The following is a 21806-nucleotide window of genomic DNA, read 5'->3' on the forward strand; positions in this document are numbered from 1 at the left end:
AGGCACTGACTATATCTGTCATGTGTATTTATCTGTGTGGGATGGAAGCCTGGCAAATAAACAGAATTTAGATGGAGCTCTTTGGTGACGAGACCTCGAGAACAGGCCTGAGGACACCTCACATGGTCCAAGCGGGTGGCCCCTGCCCGAGGGGGTGCACCCCCAGTTTGGGAACCACTGTTAGCCCATTTGCCTCACAGCAAGAAGGTCCTGAGTTCAAGCCCTTGCATTGACACTTAAGTTGGCTCTGTATGGAGGTTGCATGTTCTCCCCGTGCTTAGGTGGGTTTTCTCCCATCATACGGAACATTTATTTTAGTGGTTCCTAAACTTTTTCTTAATAAAAAAAAGACCTTTTTTACATTTTTTTTCACTATTCATCTTCAAATCTCATAAAAAGAACAAAACATGAGTAATTACATATTTTAGAACAGTAACAAAGCTCTTTTTTTTAACAAAGTGCAAAGAAAAAAAACATTTTCTATTTTTCCATTCTAGCGACTTCACCTAGAAAAGCCCCCTTGTTACCCCCACAGTCAAACACAGCCTTTTTCCCTGTGGGGTTAAAGCTTACCAACACAAACCTTACCAACACAAACCTCATATCATTTTATCTTTTTTTATTAATTCTCCTCTGCTGCTCCGTTAGACAATGTGTACAGGACCAGATTTGTTAAAGTGTATGAAACCATGTAAGAAATTCAATGATGAGACTCAAAACTGGAAGCTGAGATAACAGCCCTGCCTTTGATAACGCTGCAAACAAAGCTGTAGCTATAGTCCGACATGGATCAAAGCCTCTCCTCCAAAGAACGCAGACACAACATGTGCGTTAGAGAATCGTGAAAAGATGGCACGTGAGTGAAGTGATTCCTTACAAACTAATAACAGTGTGATAATGACTGAGCGTCTCAGGACATCTGTGTGTACGTCACTTTTCACAGCCTTGGAGAAATGTCTTGAGAAGAGTGATTAAGTTAGGATTGATTACATTATAGAAATTAGAGAGACTTCACTGAGGAACATAATTACATGAGACGCAGCTCATTGAAAGAAGGAAAAAATCTCATCAGGGACACTGTGACGGCCATGGGTGTCTAAAGTCGTCCTAAAATGCTGTTTAAATGCTTTGCCCCAAGTTTTGGAATGATGTATTACTGCTATTTAACATCCTAGTGTGTGTGAATGCATCTTTATTTCTGAAAAACCCTTTTGGTGTTATTAAAAAAGACAATGATGTATTTTTCAATGAAACATATTATCACATTGTATGTGTGTGTGATATATGTGACTTGGTTGTGAATTCAGGCTTGGTCCCTTTGTGTACTAATAATGAATAGTATAATGTTTGAGTTAATAGTGATAGTGTTTCTAATTGTGCTAATGATGTGATGATGATGAGTTCATGATGCTGGGAATAATGATGACAATGATATACTGTAATACTACAACAGTTACAGATAGAAGAATGACAGATTTTTGGTTTTGTTGTTGCTTTCTGAATTTTTAAATTTTCCGTTTATTTTCTTTTTACCTTTTGGAATTAAAATTGTTCACGTCTGAAACAAACATTACATAATAATACTAATAATAATAATGAAAACATATTTAAGTTTAATTTATTTGCATAAAATCATATTAATAGTAAAATAGTATACTTAAGTAAAGTGTAGTTAAAAAGTGACGTTATGTTGGGACTATCAGACAGAGGAGCTGAGCTTCTGCATGGTGTGTTGGTCTGTTGTACTTACAATCACCTCCACGGTTACAGACACGGTGCTGTTGAGGGCGGGGCTTCCTCCATCTTTGGCCATCACTCTTAGAAAGATCATGCCACGTCTGACCTTCTCATAATCCAGAGGTTGGGTCACAGTAATCACTGGTCAGGAGTAAAAAAGGAGGAATTTGATGCAAAGTAAACACATCTTACAGTTTGAATTAAAGACAAAACGTTAAGATTTCACTCTCCATGTGGAGATGTGTAGACATGGTTACCAGCATATCCTTCCACCATGACAATGGTGAAGTAATCAGCGAAATCAGAAGCTGAGATGATGCTGTATGTCAGAAAGTTGTTGGGAGGAGAATCCTCATCTGTAGCCTGAAGATGGGAGAGTGAGATAGTGAGTAGGAGTGTCTCTGTGAGCCACACTAACAGCCAAAAAGTCCCCAGAAAGAACTTTTTAGTAAGACGGGGGAAACAAACACAGTACCAGGACAGATGCTGGAGCAGACAGGGCTGATATATGTGTGTATGTTGTCACAGCATGGGTGTGTTTGTGCGCATATGTGTGCAGCCAGGAAGCTGTCACTCCGTGGGGACATTTCATTGGACAGATTAGAGCTGTTCATGGCTATTAGCTGTGAGGGCGTCAATACTGGATGAACACCAACTGAGCACAGACAAGCAGAATCATACTTTGAGGGCCTAATCCACAACATCAACAATATCAACTACACCCCCTCATTATCCAGGAGTTGGCAGAAACTCGACATGAGTCCCCCCGGCTGTAAGGAGAGAGTATTGGGCTTCACTGGCATCATTACAGACTGGACAGGTTGTCAAAAACACTCACATATCACTAGTCTTGGACTTAATTCCAGTAAATGATACCTTTCTTCACCCACATCCTTCCATTTTTTTTTTGTTGTTTTTGGCTTCCCTATCTCGACACTTTAAACTGAATTCAGACTAAGTTAAACGCTAAAAGGTAAGATTTGTTAGGACAAGCTAATAAGAAAAAGGAGATCGCTTCAAAGGAGCCGTAGAAAGCTTTTAACTTTGAAAGCTCAGGCTGAGACTTTGATTCAAGAGGCAAATAGCTGAGCGCTTCTCTTTGCTTTGTTTCCACACACACACACACACACATCTCCACCCTTCCCCCTCCCCCTCCCTCCAAAACACAGCTACACTTATGTTTTCAGGGCAATCCGCTGACATGCAAACGTGTGCGACAGGATTCCCCTTGTCCTCCGAGGCGGCGTATTAATATCTGTAGCGTTTAAGGTTAGCTCTGTCTAATCAAACACAAAGAGTCGAGCGTTTAACCCTGCAGTGTAAACTAACAGTTTGCTACGACAGGCCAGGCCAAAAGGCACGTAATCTTTTTCACTCTCTTGGGTGCAATCGAAGAAAACTATTAGTTACTATTGTGACTGTGCACCACTGCTTTTTCGTACATGGCAGTGACTGATGACCAACAACTGTAGGTTGATCTCTCTCTCCTTCTTCTTTCATATATATGTATATATATATATATATATATATATATATATATATATATATATACAAAAACAACGCCAGTTGAAACAGACCCATAGGGATCCAAAGTAGCCAAAGAAAGTCCTTGTAAAGGCTTATGAATGCAATGTAAATTTCATTTAGAAACAGAGGGAACCAATACATGAATTTAATAAGCAGAATTTTTGTTTTGAAAATCAAAAACATTGTCAACTCGTGTTTGTTAATTGCTTCCACATAATTGTTTTTTATTTTATTTTATTTTATTACAGGAGAGCTAGTCCAACATATGTACCACATCCTAAGTGACAGAGTTAGCACCTATAGCTAAAGTTTTTGTTTTCCAATCCCAGTAATTCCAGTGTTTTTTTTGCTTTTTGCCACGGGGGAAATATAACTTTCACATCCATTATTACTGATTGTCTCCATGATTACATGATGCATCAGCCTAAAAAAAATGCTCGGAAGCCTAGGAAATCAAAAGAGTTTCAAGTTTCAAATAGGGAGGACACAGCACTTCATTGTCATTATGAATGTAGCGGTAAATGTTGTGTTGAGTGTAGTATTTAAATGCAGTCAGTCACAGATGTACGTTTATAGCAGGTTTTACCGAGGGTGTAAAAACAAGTGCTTACGCCTCAACATTGACTTTTTCCTTTTGGCTACAAAACAAAATGCCTTGTGTTCCAACGTGGGTAACGTGTAGGGTAGTGATGTGTCATGTGCAAAAGAGTCAACTCTGAGAGCAGATGCCGGGCAACGAATCAGAAGAGCTTAATCCAGAGTCGGCAAGGATGCCATCGTGAAAAAGCATAAAGTGTATTAATTGTGGCAAAATGTAGTTCCTTCTGAGATAATGTTCTCTGTAGGTAGTTACTGGATGTTTTAGGCATGTGATTTTTCTCAATGCCAATATTCACTAAAGACATTTTTACCATTTGGTAACTGAGTTTGGTTTTATTTTTGCATTTATGGATTTGATTGCATTGTTTTGTTTTCACTTTAAAGGTGTATTAAAATATTAAACAAAAGTAATAAAGCATTTTCAACAGAATAACTACACAAAATGACACTTATTAGGTTTCTCAGAAAAAAAAAAAAAACATGAATGGGTTATGAAAACACATAACCCATGTTGTGTTGCTAACTGGTTACATCAATAGGTTATAAACAATACTAAATAAAGAACCAGTTCCTCTTTGGAAAGCGAGCCAAAGGTGACGTCCCATCACTAGTGGAGGGAACTGCGTGTTAAATGCAGTACATTATTTCTCACCCTGATTCGAGCCACTTGCTGGACCGCCTGCTCATTCTCTCTCAGTGAGCCCACGTATGCATCCTTCTGGAAGAGAGGACCGTTGTCGTTGACGTCCAGGACGTTGACGCGGACCCTCCCCGTGGTCTCCTCCCCGCCGCCATCCCTCGCCAGGATGGTCAGTGTAAAGCGACGCATTAATTCATAGTCCAGACTGGCTCGCAGAGTAACCCATCCCGTCTCCTCGTCCAGGATAAACCTGAGAGAGAAAAACAAGTGGAAACACAAGGATTGTTATTTTGATTACTTAAGACCACAGTGACATTTTAAAATGGATGTATTTTTCTCATGTTTAACGAGGGCAGCGGATGGAAAACAAAAATAAGAATGAAAATTGATATGTAAAATTAAAACATCTGTGAAGCTATCTGTAGCTAGTGATTTTTTTTTTTTTGGCTAATGCCATCTTTTTATCATGAACCCATAAATCAGGATCTAATGTAGGTTTCTTTTTTTGTGTTTGCTGTGCTATGTTCTATTGTCCTAGACCAGGGGTTCTTAACCTTGGGGTCAGGAACCTTGCGGTTGCCAGATGCCTTTAAGAAACTAAGAACATTTTTTGAACAATATGAGCCAATTTTTACCCTTTTTCTGCAACTACACCAAACTTGCCATATTTTAACCATTTCCATCACTTTTTCTTGCCATATTTTTGCTCCTTCTAATGCATTTTTGCAACATTACTCCAATTTCTGCCACTTCTCCATTAACTTTCAAGGCTTTTTCTGCACATTTTTCCACTTTCAAAACTTTTTTGTCACATCTGTTGATGACCCATTATTGTGACTTTTAACCTCTTTTCACTATATTTCATGCTGATCTTTGCCAACTTAACCACATTCACGATTTGTCATGCCCATTATTTGCCAGTTTAAACTAGTTGTTCCTGCTTTTTAAATGACATTACCCCAACCTCTCCTCCCCCACTCTCTTCCACTTTTAAGTAAATATTGACACTGAACCCTTTTTACCACTTTTTCTGTCCGTTTTAGCCACTCTAATTTGCAACTTTTACCTAATTTCTATGGTTTTTAAAATCCCATTTTACCACCTTTTACACCATTTTTTTTGTCACTTTTATCCCAATTTATTTCTGATTAAAACAAAGATTTACATCTTTAAGATGACTCTATACTATGGTGCAAATAATAATAAACTTCCTATATAACAGTGGATATTATTCAGATAAATAAATAAATGTGGTTATCACAGATTCATAGAACAAAGGACCATCATTTTGGTGACTTTATGGATGGGCCCCAAAAAGGTTATTCCCCCTTATAGATGGCCCTGTCTCCATATGACTGTTATTCAATGTTCATGTCTGTGTTCAACCACCTTCAGGTACAGTGGGGGTCCCCGATCTCTGGAACCTTTATTTTGGGGGTCGCGGGCTGAAAAGGTTGAGAACTACTGCCCTAGACGATATTGATGCACAGATCTATCTGTTAAGGTCATGTGCCAAATGCCACTTTTATCAAAGAACAGAAAAATATGTTTCACTCCTGATTTGACAACTATTTTAATGTATATGAATAAAAGACAGTATCTTACTGATCGGGGTCATCACTGAAGTAGTAACGCACAATTCCAAAATTTCCTGCATCTCCATCTTTAGCCTGGACACAAGAGACATAAAAAAAAAATGTTACTTTGTTACCAGATCAGCAGCAATGCATTGATGAAGCCCTTTGTGGTCTTCTGAGTATTTTCAGTAAGTCTTAGATTATTTTCTTGGTTTTAGTTCTTGTTTTGATTCATGTTTTGAACTGCTCGTGTCTCCTCCTCCCAGTGATGTCAGTGTGTTTGGGTTTGGAGTGATTAGAGTGTTTGGACACGGAACGATTGCTGCTTCATTGATGTACCGTGTCTTGCTGCTGTTCCTATCCCGTGGTATTCTTTCTTGCCCACAGTTTCCCTCCATGCCTGCATTAGTTTGTGTTCCTTGAATTTTGAGTTTTAATAAAATGACTGGTTTTTGAGCAATTCTGCCTCCCTCCTCTGCATCTGGGTCCTCCAACACTCCAACATCAGACAAATATGCATTCATTTACACCTCATTACCAAAAAAAGTACCTTTCCCTTCAGAACTGCTTTTTCATAGCATAAATTGAAGATATTGGTCCAAATTAAAGGGATTCTATACGAGTAGTTATAATGCTCATTAATAAAAGGTCATGCTCAATCAAGCCACTTAAATGTGTCAGCGGACATCATCCAAAGCCTTACAAATCTTTGATTGAATGTTATTGTAAGCATAAAAAACACATTTTCTGATACATATACTTCAAGGAATAATTTATGTCAGTGTTGCCATGACTTTCAAAGTAAATGTAATAATTTAAACCTAAAAATTCACTAAATGACAATGTACGCACGATAAAAACACAGGTTTATTATATCCGTCATTCTCCCAAATATTGCTGCCCACCATTAGTGTTGTGGTTACAGGATAGGAACAATGCTTCATGGGGACAGCAGTTTGTTTTCTTCCCATGCTCATTTGTCACTATCGCTGAGGATCGCTGTGATGACATCCCCTTCACTCGGTGACGGGCTCAAATCTGCGACTTGGTCCCATTGAGTTAGTCAGAAATGCACTGCATTGAGGATTTTCCTTGTGAAGGAGGATTGCAAAAGTTTTGGCATCAGTTGTGTCCTATCATCAAAAATTATACAATAATTATATAATAAACAACAATAACTAAGGTTTTGCCATGTGGTGTTGTCAGATACCGTCTTCTGCATTGGTTGTACATTTTTCATGCTCCAAGTACACTTTGGTGCTATTTGGAGTCTACTGTGAGTTGAGAAAATAATGCAAATATGAATGTAAAATAGAAATGAATTTTTAATTAAAGCAGAATGAGAAATGTCTCTTTGTCTTCTTGATCATGCCAAAGCAACTGTGTTTTTTTTTTTGTGTGTGTGTCTGAGTGCTGGGAAATATCTGTGGTGTGTATGTGTTAAAATGTTACATCTTGTGGTGTGGAGGGTGATGACAAAAAGGTGGTGTAGAAGAAATCTTCGGAACAACTGAGTTGCAAATATTATGACATATAATGTACAATCAGAGTCCAAACAGGGTGTCAAAACCTGCTGAGAGCAGCTGGCCGAATTAATGCAAAACTCTGAGGCATTTCCCATCAGGCAAATGCCTATATACAGTACTTCTGAGGAAGGTCATCCAAAAGGAGGTGTATCTCTAACATTAGCTCATCACCATATATGAAATGAACTTGTTTGACATTTGATCAAGAAATTTTATAATATCTTGATAATCAATTTATTTAAGTTTTCTCTCTCGCAGCTGTTTATCACTGCATTTTCAAACATGGCTGCCATAACTGGCCATAGGTGTTGTTTGGAATATGTCATCATATTTCTCACATCAGTGCTCTAAGAGCGCTAAAGATCGCTGTCATATGCTTTGCTGGTAAAAAGTAGAATAACACATCTTCAAATCTTTCACTGTACAAAATGCCAAATAAACACCATCACACAAAGAAAACGACATATCGAGGCCTGCGTGGCTGAATACGCAGAGGGTTGAGATGATGGTAATAAATCGCAGCCGGAGAGGGAGGGGTGTAATAGCGTTTCACATCAGCAGCTCTGCAGTCAGTTGAAGGGCTAAACTGGAATGTGTGCACAGTCTGTTCTGTCAGCTGGTCACTGTGATTCAATGTTGCCCTCACACTGACCTTTGTTTGGCCCTGTGTGTATATGAGTGTGTCTGCATGTGTGTGTGTGTGTGTGTGGGACGGCAGTCAGACTGATAAAAAATTCTATGTGCAAGCAAATATGTGTTAGTGGGGATTCTAACATATTTCTTGTCAACAGTCATACATGTGTGGATGAGCGTCAAATGTCTGTGCGTACTGGATCTAAAGTAATTCCTGATGTGTTAGTGCATGTATGTGTGTGTGTGTGAGTGCAGTGTGTGTTGATCATTACGTCTCTCCTTAATAGAACAAAGGCAGCAGCTATCAATGTGTTGTCACCTTCATGCCGCGAAGCTCCAACCTGAGATTTCAAAGAGCGATCCTTTAACATTGTCCTCAATGGAAAATCAATGTGTCTTTTAAATGACCAGATGACTATTTCTTTGTTGTTGAGTACAGAGAAGAAGATCCTGCTGAACAAGTAGACTGGTGTGTTAAATACATATGAGGTGTTTGAAACTCAAGTCAGGTTCTCATATTAACCTTTGAGTTTTCTCAACGGCGTCTAGATGACCTCATCATTAAATGGCACTGCGGCTTCTTGCCCTCTCCACTTCTACATTCCTACCTATCTCTCTGGTCTTCCTCCTCCTTTATCTTTCCCTTTTTTCTCCTATCTTTACCTCACTTTCCTCCCTGCGTTCGATCTTGCTCCGCCTCCATCTTTACTCTCGCCACTTTCTTCTACATATCTCCCTCCGCACACTGCTGCCCCTTACTGCCTCTTACTGCCTCTTCCCCCACTTTGCTTCCAGGTGAGTGACAGGCTAATAAGTGCTCCAATGATAGCGGCAGGGGTTTTAGCGTGACAGCTATCGAAGCCCTGACAGAAGCTTGGTTCAGCCTAAGAGCAAATGCAGCTTCTACCTTAATGGCCAAAGCCCCCCCCCCCCCCCGGAGTAGGGGGACAAGCACAAGGCAAGTAAAGAGAGAGGGACGATAGCCATCTACAGCCCCTTTCCAATCATTCAGTTACCGTACAATCTCATGACAGTGTGGTCCAGTCACTTATAACTGCTTAGCAAAGACATTTAACTTTAGCCGTAAAGGCTAACGGCAGATGGACACGAGTTCCTCCGTCCTAGGTCTGAATCCTTACAACCAGGGAATTTAGCATTTCCCTCGAACCGTCATGCTTGCTTAACCAACATAAATGTGTTCTTTTGTTGTTCGGATGATGGAAACTTGGCAAAAGGGGTATGAATTTTAATGAGCTAGAAAATGACATGAAAATAATGCCAGGCAATCTGCCCAACTAATGAGCCTAAAACCCTTGCTGACAATCAAAACAAGCATTTAAGGAGCACGAATAGTTCACATGGATAAATAGCTTTAACGCTAATGATTTCAACAAACATCACTTTTTTTAGAAAACACCCAAAACAAGAGAAAACAGTGACACAAACTAAGACTGTTGTCGGCTCACTGTTGAAAATTACAACTACTAAAGAACAATTACTTAGTTTTAAAGACTAAACAAAATGCAAAACCTTGAATTTTGATAACATACTTAATACATTTTGACAGGTAGGGTTAATCTAGGATCGACATGTTAAATATGGTTGTCATAGCAATGCCAAAAATTGAGGTACTACTGGCTATTGCAAGCTAAGGCGAGGTCTAGCTTAGCACCATGGATGACTCAAAATGATATTGCATCTTAAAAAAGTGTTTGTTGGTCTGCTTTCACCAAGTCAGTTTTTCTCATTCTGTAGTAGTAGTTCTTTGTCAGGCCAGTGTATTTCATCATCTTCTAAACTCGTGTAAAGGTACAGAAGCTGTGGGGCTGCCTAAGGTAAATTAGATACCAATACAGGTTTTATCCCGAACAGACACGCCAGATCTTATCAGGGATTGACCGCATCTGCACACAGTGAGGTTAATCAGCAACCTCAGTCTAAAGAAAGCATATTAAAATCACCCCTGTGCTAAGGGCCTGGCTGGTAAAGTATGAAAGTCAGCGTTCTGATAAAATAGGTTGTTCAGAAGTTTATGCTCAAAGAACCTTAGAGCTGCTGATTGCCAATATAAACTCCTATAACCCCTGAGTCCTCCAGCAGAAACTACAAAAGAGAAATTAGTTCTCAGTTGACCAGTTTGGTTAAATGATGTGTTTCTTCCCATTAAGGTGGTAAAGCCAGCAGGCAAACACATTCCTGTGGAGGTGTGTTTGAGGGTGTGCACCTGAACACATCTGTCAGGGTCTGTTTGGTTTGGTTTGTGTTTAGCCCTTGTGGTCCTCCTTTAGTTTTTCTGTAAGTCTTAATTTATATTAGTATCTATTCAGCAACGTGTTTGGGCACACAATGATTGCTGGATCATTGTCTATGTGTCTTTCCTGTTTTCCGTGTACCTTAGTTTTTTGGAACTATCTTAATAAATAATAGACTATTATTTTGAATAATACTCCAGCATCCTGCCTCTGTCTTTTTTTGTGTTTGGGTCCTCCACCACCTCCACACCCACCCTTCCTAACATCATATTGTTCTAGTTGATATGGCAGCAAAAGTACATAAGTATGAGGAAAAAGCATGCACATACAAATGCAATTTCCTTTCAGGAAATGTAGCCATTTACAGCAGTTACAGCATCAACACCTTCATCTACCCTTAATTGGTTTGAAGACAAAGTGGAAATGAAAGTGTCTCCCCAAGAATGACAGAAATAGAGGAACTGTTACAGTTTTAGTTTAACACGGGTTGGGAGGAGGGGATGAGTGTGGGTACATGCACAGATTATCACTTCAGCTATCTGGTGGACAGCAAGGGAGGTTAGTGCTGTACAAGCCTTTCTATCTTGTGAGCTGGAATTTGAATGGATTGGCTTCCAAAATTGCTTTTCTGACGGAAGTGGAAAAGAAACCAATTACTGGCTGTCAAAGCAAAAGGTCAAAATAAAGATGACCCCAAGGGCAAAGGCAGACAACCTCCTTTGTCCCAGTGTTGCCCACCTGACCACTACCCAACAGAACAGATAACAAAGCCAAATGTGCACACGAAGATCCCACCTTGGAGAGGTGGGATCTACTCATGCGCACCGCCGCGTAGTCGTTTCCATTTAAGTCCTACATCTCCCACAATTTGTGGTACTTCTCTGTAGTCCTTGTACTCCTAGGACGTGTTTTAAAGGTGTTGGTACTTTTCATAGCTTGTCTTCTAGTCTCTCCTCTTAGCTCATGTTCATCTCTCCTGTTCTATTTCACCAGGTGGGTGAAGTGCAGGGCGCCCTTACATTTAATGCGGGCCGAGCAGTGTTTTGTGTGACACCAACTATGCGGACAACTCTGCATGGTAGTAAGAGTTAATTGGCCTGGCGGACTCTTTTTTTCGCGGGTGTACGCTCAAATTTGTTTAAACCTTATGAGGGATGCAACACATCAAACCTGCCAGGTACACAAACTCACACCGCTGGAGCTGGAGTTGGTGGAGCTGTCTACAGGGGGTGATGCTCGTTCTTCTGGTGAGAGGGACAATTGTGGGCTACTGGTGGAATTGCTTTGTTGGCTGTAGATCAATTGATGGGTGTGTCCCTGGTTGGGGGTTGCTGTGCTTTCCATATGTTTTCTCCTTGTTCGTAAAGAACACACTGGGATGGGGCATTTCCATAGGGCAAGGGTGCTTCTCCTGGGGACTTGACTGGTGTTCGTGAATCCTCGCGGGGTAGCTTTTGTTGTCCTCCTCAGGCACTCTGGGGCATTGCTGCCGTCCCTGGACAGGCTGCTGCCGGGGCAACATCTGACCTGAGGCCCAACCCTGGCTGTCCTGATGGGTGAGCAAGCTGGCTTGGTCCCTCTTGGATGGGGGCATTGCCTCTTGACTGGGTCTTTGACCACAGGATAATGTTGTGAAATAATCTGATAAGTTAAATTATCTGTCACGTGCCGTCCTTGGTCGAGAAGGGTAAAAATTGGGAAAAAATCAGCCTGATTAGTGTACCCCGCTTTACACACACATATTTTATGGATGCACAGGCATGCCTGGGGCTTTGGGATAGCTTATGATGTGACGTGATTTATAAATGTTTGCTTCCAAAAAAAAAGCACACTTAAGCACACACAAGAACACACTCACTCACTCTCTTCACTCTTATCTTCATAGTGTCTGAGCATTGGGATGTTTTTCTCCCTAATATTATTGCTACATATGTCACTACACTGACACGACAGATTTCACTCCTCTACACAAGAGTGCCAGTTACATTTTAGAAACAGCTTGCTCTCATCTATCTTTGTCCTGTTCTCCTGAACCTGTTTACCTTTTTATTCCCTCCTTACTCAGATGTAACACTGCCCTCTCCTTTTATATATTTTCTCCCTAATAATGTCAGGCTTACCCTTCCATAGGGAGAGCTGGTGATGGTCACACTTACACAAAATAATAAATGCATCATTTTATAGTTTTGGAAGAATAAAACATGCATAGTTGTCACAAAAAGAAAACACTACATATAATGTTAACGGATGATGATATATTCAGACATGAGAAAAAGAAAAAGATGTCCAGTGTTGTTTTGACTCTGAGGGTGTTTATGGCGGACCACTGGATACATATAAATACTTTTAAGTGTTAAAATACCTTTGGGTAATTTTTAGGAGCCTGGGCTTTTTAGTTTCCCTCGACTCATGCAGGCTTTGTTTCTTAATCTCATATCATTTGCATGAATAAAAATATTATAGGCTGATCGACACAAATGTTTTAGACATGTGAGGCTTAAACATTAACCAAATTACAGGCTTTATTCTGTTATGATACAGCGGCTTTCTGACCAATGGACCGGTACTTGTTCTTTGACCATTTGTTGCAGGGCAGCAAAAAAAAAAATGAAGTTTCAAAAAACTAATTTTAGTTTATTTTTAATGTATGTTCAGCTTCTTTTTTTTTTTTAATTTTGAAACATTGTCACTTCCGCTTCTGTGCTCACATCTCCTTTACTTGACTATATTTTATTAGACTCAGTGCAAAAGTGAGACACACAGACGCCGTTGAGGGAAAAGCTCAGAAACTCTGATAACTGACTGAGGCCGTTCAGACGTGTCCAATTAATCAAACTATATCCCCAATAGCTTCTCACTTCTGTGGCAGCGCTAATGAGTATATGTACATTATTTTTCCATTTCTTATGCAGGGTATTTGTAGCCGTGCATTTAGCTCCACACTACTGCTTCTCTGCTAAAATTGAAATTCCTTGAGCAGTCACCTAGAGCCCCGGCTTTGCTGGTTGATGGGAGAAATGTGTGTTTTTAGTGCAAGCAGTTATAACAGGGTATAATGACAATGGTGAATGTGCGCTTGCAACTGCTTTATCTGTTACATTCATCTGCAAGCAGGTGGGGATGCTTACAGCATCTGCTGTCTGCCGACAGCCATGTGTTTCCATTATCTCATGAACACTATAAGGGAGGGATACACATTTAAGATATTTTACTATACAAAGTTTATGAAAAGTACTAGAAGCTACATCAGTGGTTCTCAAACGAATCTGAATTTCTGAATCCAAGTACCCCTTGTCCGACTACAACATTATGCTCAGAATACTATTAAAAAGAAACTATAAAGCATAATGATGGAATGAATGAGTGATGAAACATATTTTGAATATGATATAATGTTGTAAATAAGTAAAATATAGTGTCTCCTGAATAGATTTATTTCTATAGTTTGACTCTTGACTGACTCTTGTATTTTCAGTTCATGTTCTGATCGAGATCATTTCCATCGTCATTATTATGATGATCATTTTTAACTTAAAATAAACAATATAAAACCTAATGTTTTTAATGCTTTCATTGTGTTAATTTTCCTCTCTCCCCTGTATTTTTATTGCGTACCCCTAGTGGACAAGTACCCCCATTTAAGAAACACTGCTATACTATACAGGTTTTTCTTAGACAGCTTGAAAGTTAGACTTCTGTATATACATGTGTGCAGTGGTTAGCGCTTCATAGCGAGAAGGCCTTGCTCAGACATCAAGTTAAAGAACTTTCTGCTTTTTTCCCTTCTGTGTAGCGTTGGCATGTTTTCTCCATATGTGGGTAGTACTCAGGTTTAGACCCATCATCCAAAAACATGCAATAGGCAGATAGAGAACATGAATGGATGGATGGATGTGCTACAGTTATCTCTATATTCACAGTTGTGAAAAAAAAAAGTTTAGAAGACCTACTTCTGGACCAGAGTTCAAAAGGTGAATGGGATAGGTGAGGAAGAAGAAAATATGGCTGTTTTGTGGGCATAAGCTGAAGACATGGGCTGCCAATCAAATGGCTTAATGTAGGGATCTCTGTGGCTGGCAACCTCCCTTTGCCAACAGGCCTTTGTCCTCCCCCTCTCTTTTTTTGCCTCTGGATTCAATGATGAACAGAGGTAGGAGAATGTAGAGAATAAAAAGTAAGTGAGGACTATCACTGACAGAGTGAGCATCAGCATCAACAAATCTGTCGGTGAATGTACTATCATAAAACTATGTGTGGATGTATATCCCTGCACCACACAAACTAACAAAATAGTAGAGGGGTATTTCATCAAACCCAGCTCAGGGTTACTGTAAGTCCAGGTTTAACCTGAGAGTCTGGCTCCGTTAAGTCTGGTTCTAACTGGAACAGCGGCTTCATCAACGAGAAAACACCTTAGTTACCATAGTAACACAGTCCGTGGCGCAAACCTGCTCTCGACCAGGTTTAAGCAGCAGGCTTGGCTTAAGCTGCAGACGCACTCTCATAAAACCACGTCATCATTTTTGAAAGAAGTCATTTAGCGAAGCTTTAAAACACTCAACAAAGATCTACAACAGGAAAAAGACTTCTGCTATATACATTTATATATATATATCTTTTGTAAATACTGCTTTAATATGGTATTTTATAAGGACATTAAACAGTATATCATGGTAAATGTTTAAATATAATTTTAAATTGATACAATAGAGTCATTAACTTATTACGTGTTTACTGTGTCCTGTACTTTTTAACGAGATGACCACAGTCTCCATGTGTTTAAACCATCAGTAATGATAAGTCTATATAAGGATACGTGTGTATCCATCGTCTGTTTACCGCACGGTATAAATGTGTCCATTCATTGATCAGAGATTAATAATGCAGTGTCTGCAGTGTTGGACGTGACATGCTCCCTCTGTTCATTTAAATTTAATGTTCAATGCTGAGTTCAACAAACACTCACGAGCCACATATTATTTAAGTGTGAGTTACAGATCATCTTATATTAAATGCTGACAGGTGTTTAAAAAAACTCACATGATCAGTGTGTGATCACATGCTTCGGTTGTTCTCTATGATACAGTGACTAAATAACACCATCTTTAACCCTTTACCAGTTTTAAAATGTTCAAACCACAAAAGCTTCTTAAACGTGTCCGTCATTTATTCTCACTGCTCAGCAATAGATGATGTCACGTCCTGAAAAAAGCTACAGCACATGCTTCCTCACGTCTAATTATTAAATCTGTGATCGATCTTGTGGGTCTTGTGAAGACATGCACTTAAGCTAAACACTGTCAGCTGGCTTGGCTTAGCTGGGGAGCTCCAAGCTGAGAAGAGTTTGATGAAATGGAAAAAGCCAGCATGGTCATGGATGGCTTGTGTGAACCAGTTTTAAACCATGGCTCTATTAAGAACACTGATGAAATACCCCCCAGGTCTACATGCATTTTTTCAGGCAATGGTCAATGCTAACAATGCACTTAAAGGTGTCAAACTCATTTTAGTTCAGGGGCCAAATATAGACCAGTTTGACTTCTTTAACCTTTTGTGCTCTAGTTTTCAATAACTGTTCAATTCACTTCAAAAAAATCTTGATTTTGTTCCCAAATGTTGTGTAATTTAGAGCAATTGTGTGTAATTGTTTGTGGGAAATTGCAAGTTTTGTTGAAAAAAATTGCAATTAAAAATGACTGCATTCATATGATATAAGGAAAAATGCAAGCCTCTAAAAATATTGTGAAGTTGGAGAATTTGAGATATCTACAACTGGAGTTTTTGGTAATTTACACAATAATGCATGTTTTCTCTGTCATTTTTACTTTCTCCTGCAGGCCAAATTGGATGGTCTAAAGGGCTAGATTTGGCCCCCGGGCCTTGAGTTTGACACAAGTGAATGCATTAATAACTCGTGACATGTTCTTGATATTAGAAATCAAACATATTTCAAAAAAATAAATAAATTTTCCTGTTCACTCTTTGTACCATAAAAATATCAATACAACAACTATCTCCATTTTGCTGTTGTAATATTTTCACTAAAACAAAACAATAATAATAGATGAAACATTTTTTAACTCCACCTGAGCAGTTATTGTGTTGGAAATTGCATCTAATCCCAAAACTGACAGCAAAAAAACAAACGAAAAAAGATAATGAAAGAAAAATCTCACTGAACAGCCCATTTCACAATGTCAGCCATCAGAGACTTCATATGAGCCAGCAGTGGAGGGAGCCCCCCTGTTTATTACCATAATGAATTATAATCATGGTTGTGTGACTTTCACCCAATAAATGCCTGTCTAAACAGTGGCAGTGGCAAAACATCCTCTGCTCTGTAATTTATAACCTTCTGCTGAAAGCATTTATCATCTTGCCTTAGCTTTCCGAGATAAAACATGGCCACAGCCTGAAAATTACACATGCACTGGAAAGCACAGGGAAATATAACAGCCGTGCATCTGATATGTATTTTTGAACTCCAATAATAGGAGGATATAAGATGTGCAAATATTGTATTTTTTGTGCAGAATCAATGCAGCACCTGAAAACCATTAGCAATCTAACAGTAAAACACACAGAGAGAAAACAAGTGTGAGACCATAGAATAAACGTGAAATGTAAGATGGAAGATTTTCTGGAAGCAAGAGGAGAAAAAGCAGAGCGATTCACTGATGTGGGCAGCTGCTTGGTGGCTCAAAAGTCTCCAGGGTGAAAACAAGACAGAGTGAGCGTGAGAGAGGAGAAAAGAGTAAATCACAATAAATATTTATAATGATAAGTAATGCAGCAGACCATAAATATTAAAAGAGCCAGTGAGATTGTAAGCGTATAAATGTGTATGTGTCCGTGTGTGCCCTGAGTGTCTTGACTATCACTGTTACATAAGATCAGAGCTGAATATTAACCAAAACAAAGCATTTCTATTAAATTATTAGATTGCTTGTTTGGCACTTTAAAAAACTATAGGGAACAAAGCTGCATAATTTCTATTACCATTGGTCTAAAGTTTAACACAATATCAACCAGACCCTGCCTTCTTTACATATACCTTATGTTTACCACAGCATTAATATGATGCACACAGCTGCAGAAAAATGTCCATGCCCTGAGAGAAAATAAATGTATTAGAATAGTTTTATTTTATATCTTCCATAAAAGGTCTCTACAGAAACAGTACAGTTGCTTTTAGAGTGTAGGGGGATTTGCATGTTCTCCCTGAGCACACAGGGGTTCTTCATGGCTATTCTTGTTTAGTTGTTGGTTTTTACATTGTTTACCTCATTCTAGAATGGCCACCAAGGTAATAAACAGATACAGTTTACTGTCAAACTAATGGAGGGTTTTCACCGACGTCACTTTCTGGGCAGTTACCCGGATGAGCAGCCATGTTGGAGGTAAGCGGATGATGATACTACATGTTGGAGGCCCACAAAGGTGTACTCTGTGATGGATAAATCACAGAAAAGCTCCTCAAAATGCGTTGATGCAAAGGCATAACAAAGAAGGCCTTGGTCCGCAGGAAAGGGCAAGATATTTGGAAAAAATACGGTTTATTGGTGGTGCAGATCCATATGAGTCGCTCCCTTGTCTTGGATCACTGACGACCCAGAGAGTAGTGTTGTGGTAGTCGAGACCGAGATTAAATTTTAAAGGTCTCGGTCTCGTCTCGGACTCTGAAGCATTTTGACTCGGTCTTGTCTCAAACTCGGGCTGCACGGCCTCTGGATTTTCTCTCCAGACCGTTAGTGACCAGCACTAACTCCTGCTATTTTAAACTTTTTTATAATGTGATAATAACACGGAGAAGAACGGGATAAAACAACATTTTATTCATTCTTTAATCCACCCCGTATAATGACTGCAACTTTCCTTAATGTGACTGAGTGACGTGTGTGACACACTCGGGGGTGTGTGTGTGTGTTTGTGTGTGTGTGTGGCTACGGTGTCGGTTTGGACCGTGGAGCGCAAGGGAGATATGAATTAATCACCGGTAAAAATCCCAGTAAAACTCCAGAAAACAATCACTAGTAATAAATATTATCTCCCGGGTAAAGATAGTAGCTCTAACAACAGGTAAAATGATAAACTGGTGAATGCAGTACGGGTGACGCACTTACTCCGCCTCTGGGTCCTAGTGCCAACCGGCCGGTGAAGCTTGTTCCCTTTAGTGAGGTCCGTGTGTGTTTAATAAGTCCATGTGTGTCCGTGTGAAAGTCTGCATGTTTATGCCTCTGTCCATCCACTCTTTTCATTATATCCATGTCTTTTAAGGCTTTTATTACATAGTATCGGCTGTAGTCAGGGCCGCCGCCATCTTGGATGATGTCGTCACCAGCGCGTTATCAGTTGCACAAGCCAGAATGACTCAAATAACTGTAAAGAGGTCTTATATTAGTCTATTTTCTTTTTAAAGTGGTGTTTTTTGTGTCTTTAGACTCCAATTACATGTATGTATATAATATGTTCCCCACAATATAAACAGGTTCACAATATAATTATTTTTTAGAGTTTCTGTTTCCACTGTATCCAGAATAATAATAATAATTCTCAACAATAACTATTGATTAATTTGTTACATGACTTTTCCAGGGTTTGAGTTTGTTTTATTTAGTTTCACATCTACCTGTAGATCTTTGTTTTTTACACTGATGACAACTTGTTTGTAGTTTTATTTCAGAAAGTTTCACTTTTACAGTTACAGCTGGAAACCTTTGTTAATTGAATATCCTAGTTACATTACAGCAACCAAATTAAACTATATCAACTAAGTGAATTAATAAAATAACCTGTGTAAAGGTTTTTTCAAACTAAAAAAATATCTTGTGAAATCTGTGACCTGTTGACCTGCACAACTCAAAGAATCAGAATCGAGAATCATTATTTCTTGGCAGAAATACTTTTAAACACTTGCTGTACATTCAGCTGACATAAAAATCGTGTTTTCAAATCTGTAGAATAATTGTGAATTTATCAGTAGCAGTAGTAGTTTTAATATTTTAGTTAATTTTTTGCAGGCACCTTTTTTGTCCGTCAAATGTATTTAAAAGAAACTAAAATTAAAGAGAGAATGTTATTTAACTGTTGAACCTTGTCATAATTTTATTTATTTATATATTTTTTTAAATTGAAAAAAAAAAATGTTTATGGTCTTGGTCTCGGTCTCGGCTCCCGAAAGTCTTGGTCTTGTCTTGGTCTCGGTGCATTCTGGTCTCGGGCAAGTCTTGGTCTCGGATAGTGTGGTCTTGAACGCAACACTACCAGAGAGTCTTCCGTCTATTATGTATCCTGATATCGTCAACTACCTGGATTTTACCAAGCCCATACACAGCGGAAGACCTTAAATCATATAGAAGTTTGGAGGTCGTCTGCGGCTGTAGAGGCTCGCGTTAGCAACGGATATACTGTATATCGGCAGATAACTGGATTTAGATGCAAGATGGGAGATGAGGGCGGCGGTGTTTGCATATAAACCAATAACAACTGCTGCAACAACGGTGAGCTAGTCTCATGTCACTGCTCTCCTGATGTAGAACTACTGACTATAAAATACAGACATTGTTCTCCCTGATTTGTTATACCTTTTGGCAGTCTATAAAACTACACGTTTTTCACAGTCTGACCGATGAGTACAGTCAAAAACACGGCAATAGTTCACCATTTCCTCTCAAAATTCGGGATTTGCTTGTTTGTGTGCTGTTTGTAAACCTGCTGATTATCTCCAAAATGGCGACTTCCGGGTTGATGACGCGCCGTGAAAACCCTCTATAGCTAAATAACTCGAGGTGCCAGTAAGTAGTGAGCTAACTAGCAAGGCAAGGCATACACAGGCCAAATCAATGTGCTAACGGCTAGTTAGTTTGTACAATGATTTGTTAAAAATCTAGCTGGCTAGACAATTTGTTTGCTAGCTGACCTGCTGATTAGTTGAATAGATAAAAGAGATAGCCTTGCACAAGTGTAAAGTGTACTGATATATCCTATACTCTAGTAGAAGTACTGTTATGTGATTGACATTGTACTCAAGTACAAATACAAGTAAGTCATACATAAAATACTCAAGTACAAGTAAAAAAGAGCTGAATTTAATATTAGTCTAAGTAAGTTAGTAGTCACTTTCATCCCCCCATGGTTATTTTTCGTAATAAATCTTGCCACGGTTCGCTTGCATACAGTAAACATCTCATGTATAAACTTAAAATGGAAGAGACCAAATCCTGCACAATTGGAACCAAATCTATTTTTCACAAAGGCATCTGTATAAAATAAAATGTTAGTCAAAATGTACAATTCTGTTTTACATAAAATAACACCAATGAATTCAATAAAAAAAACCCCAACCTGAACCGTAGAGGCTGGGTGTTGATCAGAAATTGCATGAATATGAACAAATTGTTTGATTGTTGTCTAGTAATTTCATTTGTTGTAGTTTCACAATGTCTGTTGATCATTTTAAAACAAAAAAAAAGAAAAATTTACTCAGTAACGGTTGAATGTAGAAATGTAACAAATTACTTTGTTTAAAAAGTACTTCAGTACAAATAAATACTTATTTAGAAATATACTCAAAGAAGTTCAAGTCCCCATAAATGCAACTCAATTACAGTAACGTGAGTACTTATAATCCGCTTTCACCTCTGTAGCCTAGACATATCCAAGATTATATCTACAACGTTTAGGCTAATTTAGCTGTTTTGTCTGTGTTTATCTCTGTTGCATTGCAGAGCTGGCCAGGCTACAGTAAGAGATAAACAATGAAATGTTTGCCCTAACTTTCGCTGCTGAAACATAATTTGGCTACCATCTGTTGTACCTTACAGCCATCTGACAGCCAACACTGTGAGGCAAAGTGAAGTCCAACAATCTGGTCACATTGTATTCAGTTAGTTTTTCATTGCACTTAGAGAAAAGCACACAGCTTGAACTGCTGGAAGACACTCCATCACAGCGAGTGTAAGAGCAAATCAAGTTCACCTTAAAGCACATACACATAGGCTATCTATTTGTAAAAAAAAAGAAAGAAAAAAAAAAGATAAACACTCTCTAAGTAGCTAAAAGTGATAACTGTAACAACACTTCTTCTGCTTCCAATCCAATAGCCAATATACACGCACATACAGCATACTGTACATAATTATTGCTTCTACTTAGCTGGGTTCTTTACAATCTCAAGATAGTGGTTTAAACAAATACAGAGCCATTATTTTAAATGGAACTGACTTATAAGAGTGATTAAGCTAGGGGACACAAAACTCTTCAGGGCTTTCATCTTTATTTATTGTCATATATGTTTTACACATATATGAAATGT

At 38.9% G+C, this 21806-nt stretch overlaps 1 protein-coding gene across 1 annotated transcript in view; it reads right to left on the minus strand.

Annotated features, from left to right (window-relative positions):
- The window catches only part of cdh23 (cadherin-related 23), a 255630-nt gene that overhangs the window by 76257 nt on the left and 157567 nt on the right, over positions 1–21806 (minus strand). The window contains exons 14-17 of the mRNA XM_028468278.1: positions 6110–6174; positions 4517–4754; positions 1995–2100; positions 1751–1878 (exon numbers count right to left, since the gene is read on the minus strand). Of these exons, the coding sequence (XP_028324079.1) occupies positions 1751–1878; positions 1995–2100; positions 4517–4754; positions 6110–6174 (537 nt within the window). The remainder of the gene's footprint in view (positions 1–1750; positions 1879–1994; positions 2101–4516; positions 4755–6109; positions 6175–21806) is intronic.

Source organism: Gouania willdenowi, chromosome 15 (assembly GCF_900634775.1).
Source record: "Gouania willdenowi chromosome 15, fGouWil2.1, whole genome shotgun sequence".
NCBI lineage: Eukaryota > Metazoa > Chordata > Actinopteri > Blenniiformes > Gobiesocidae > Gouania > Gouania willdenowi.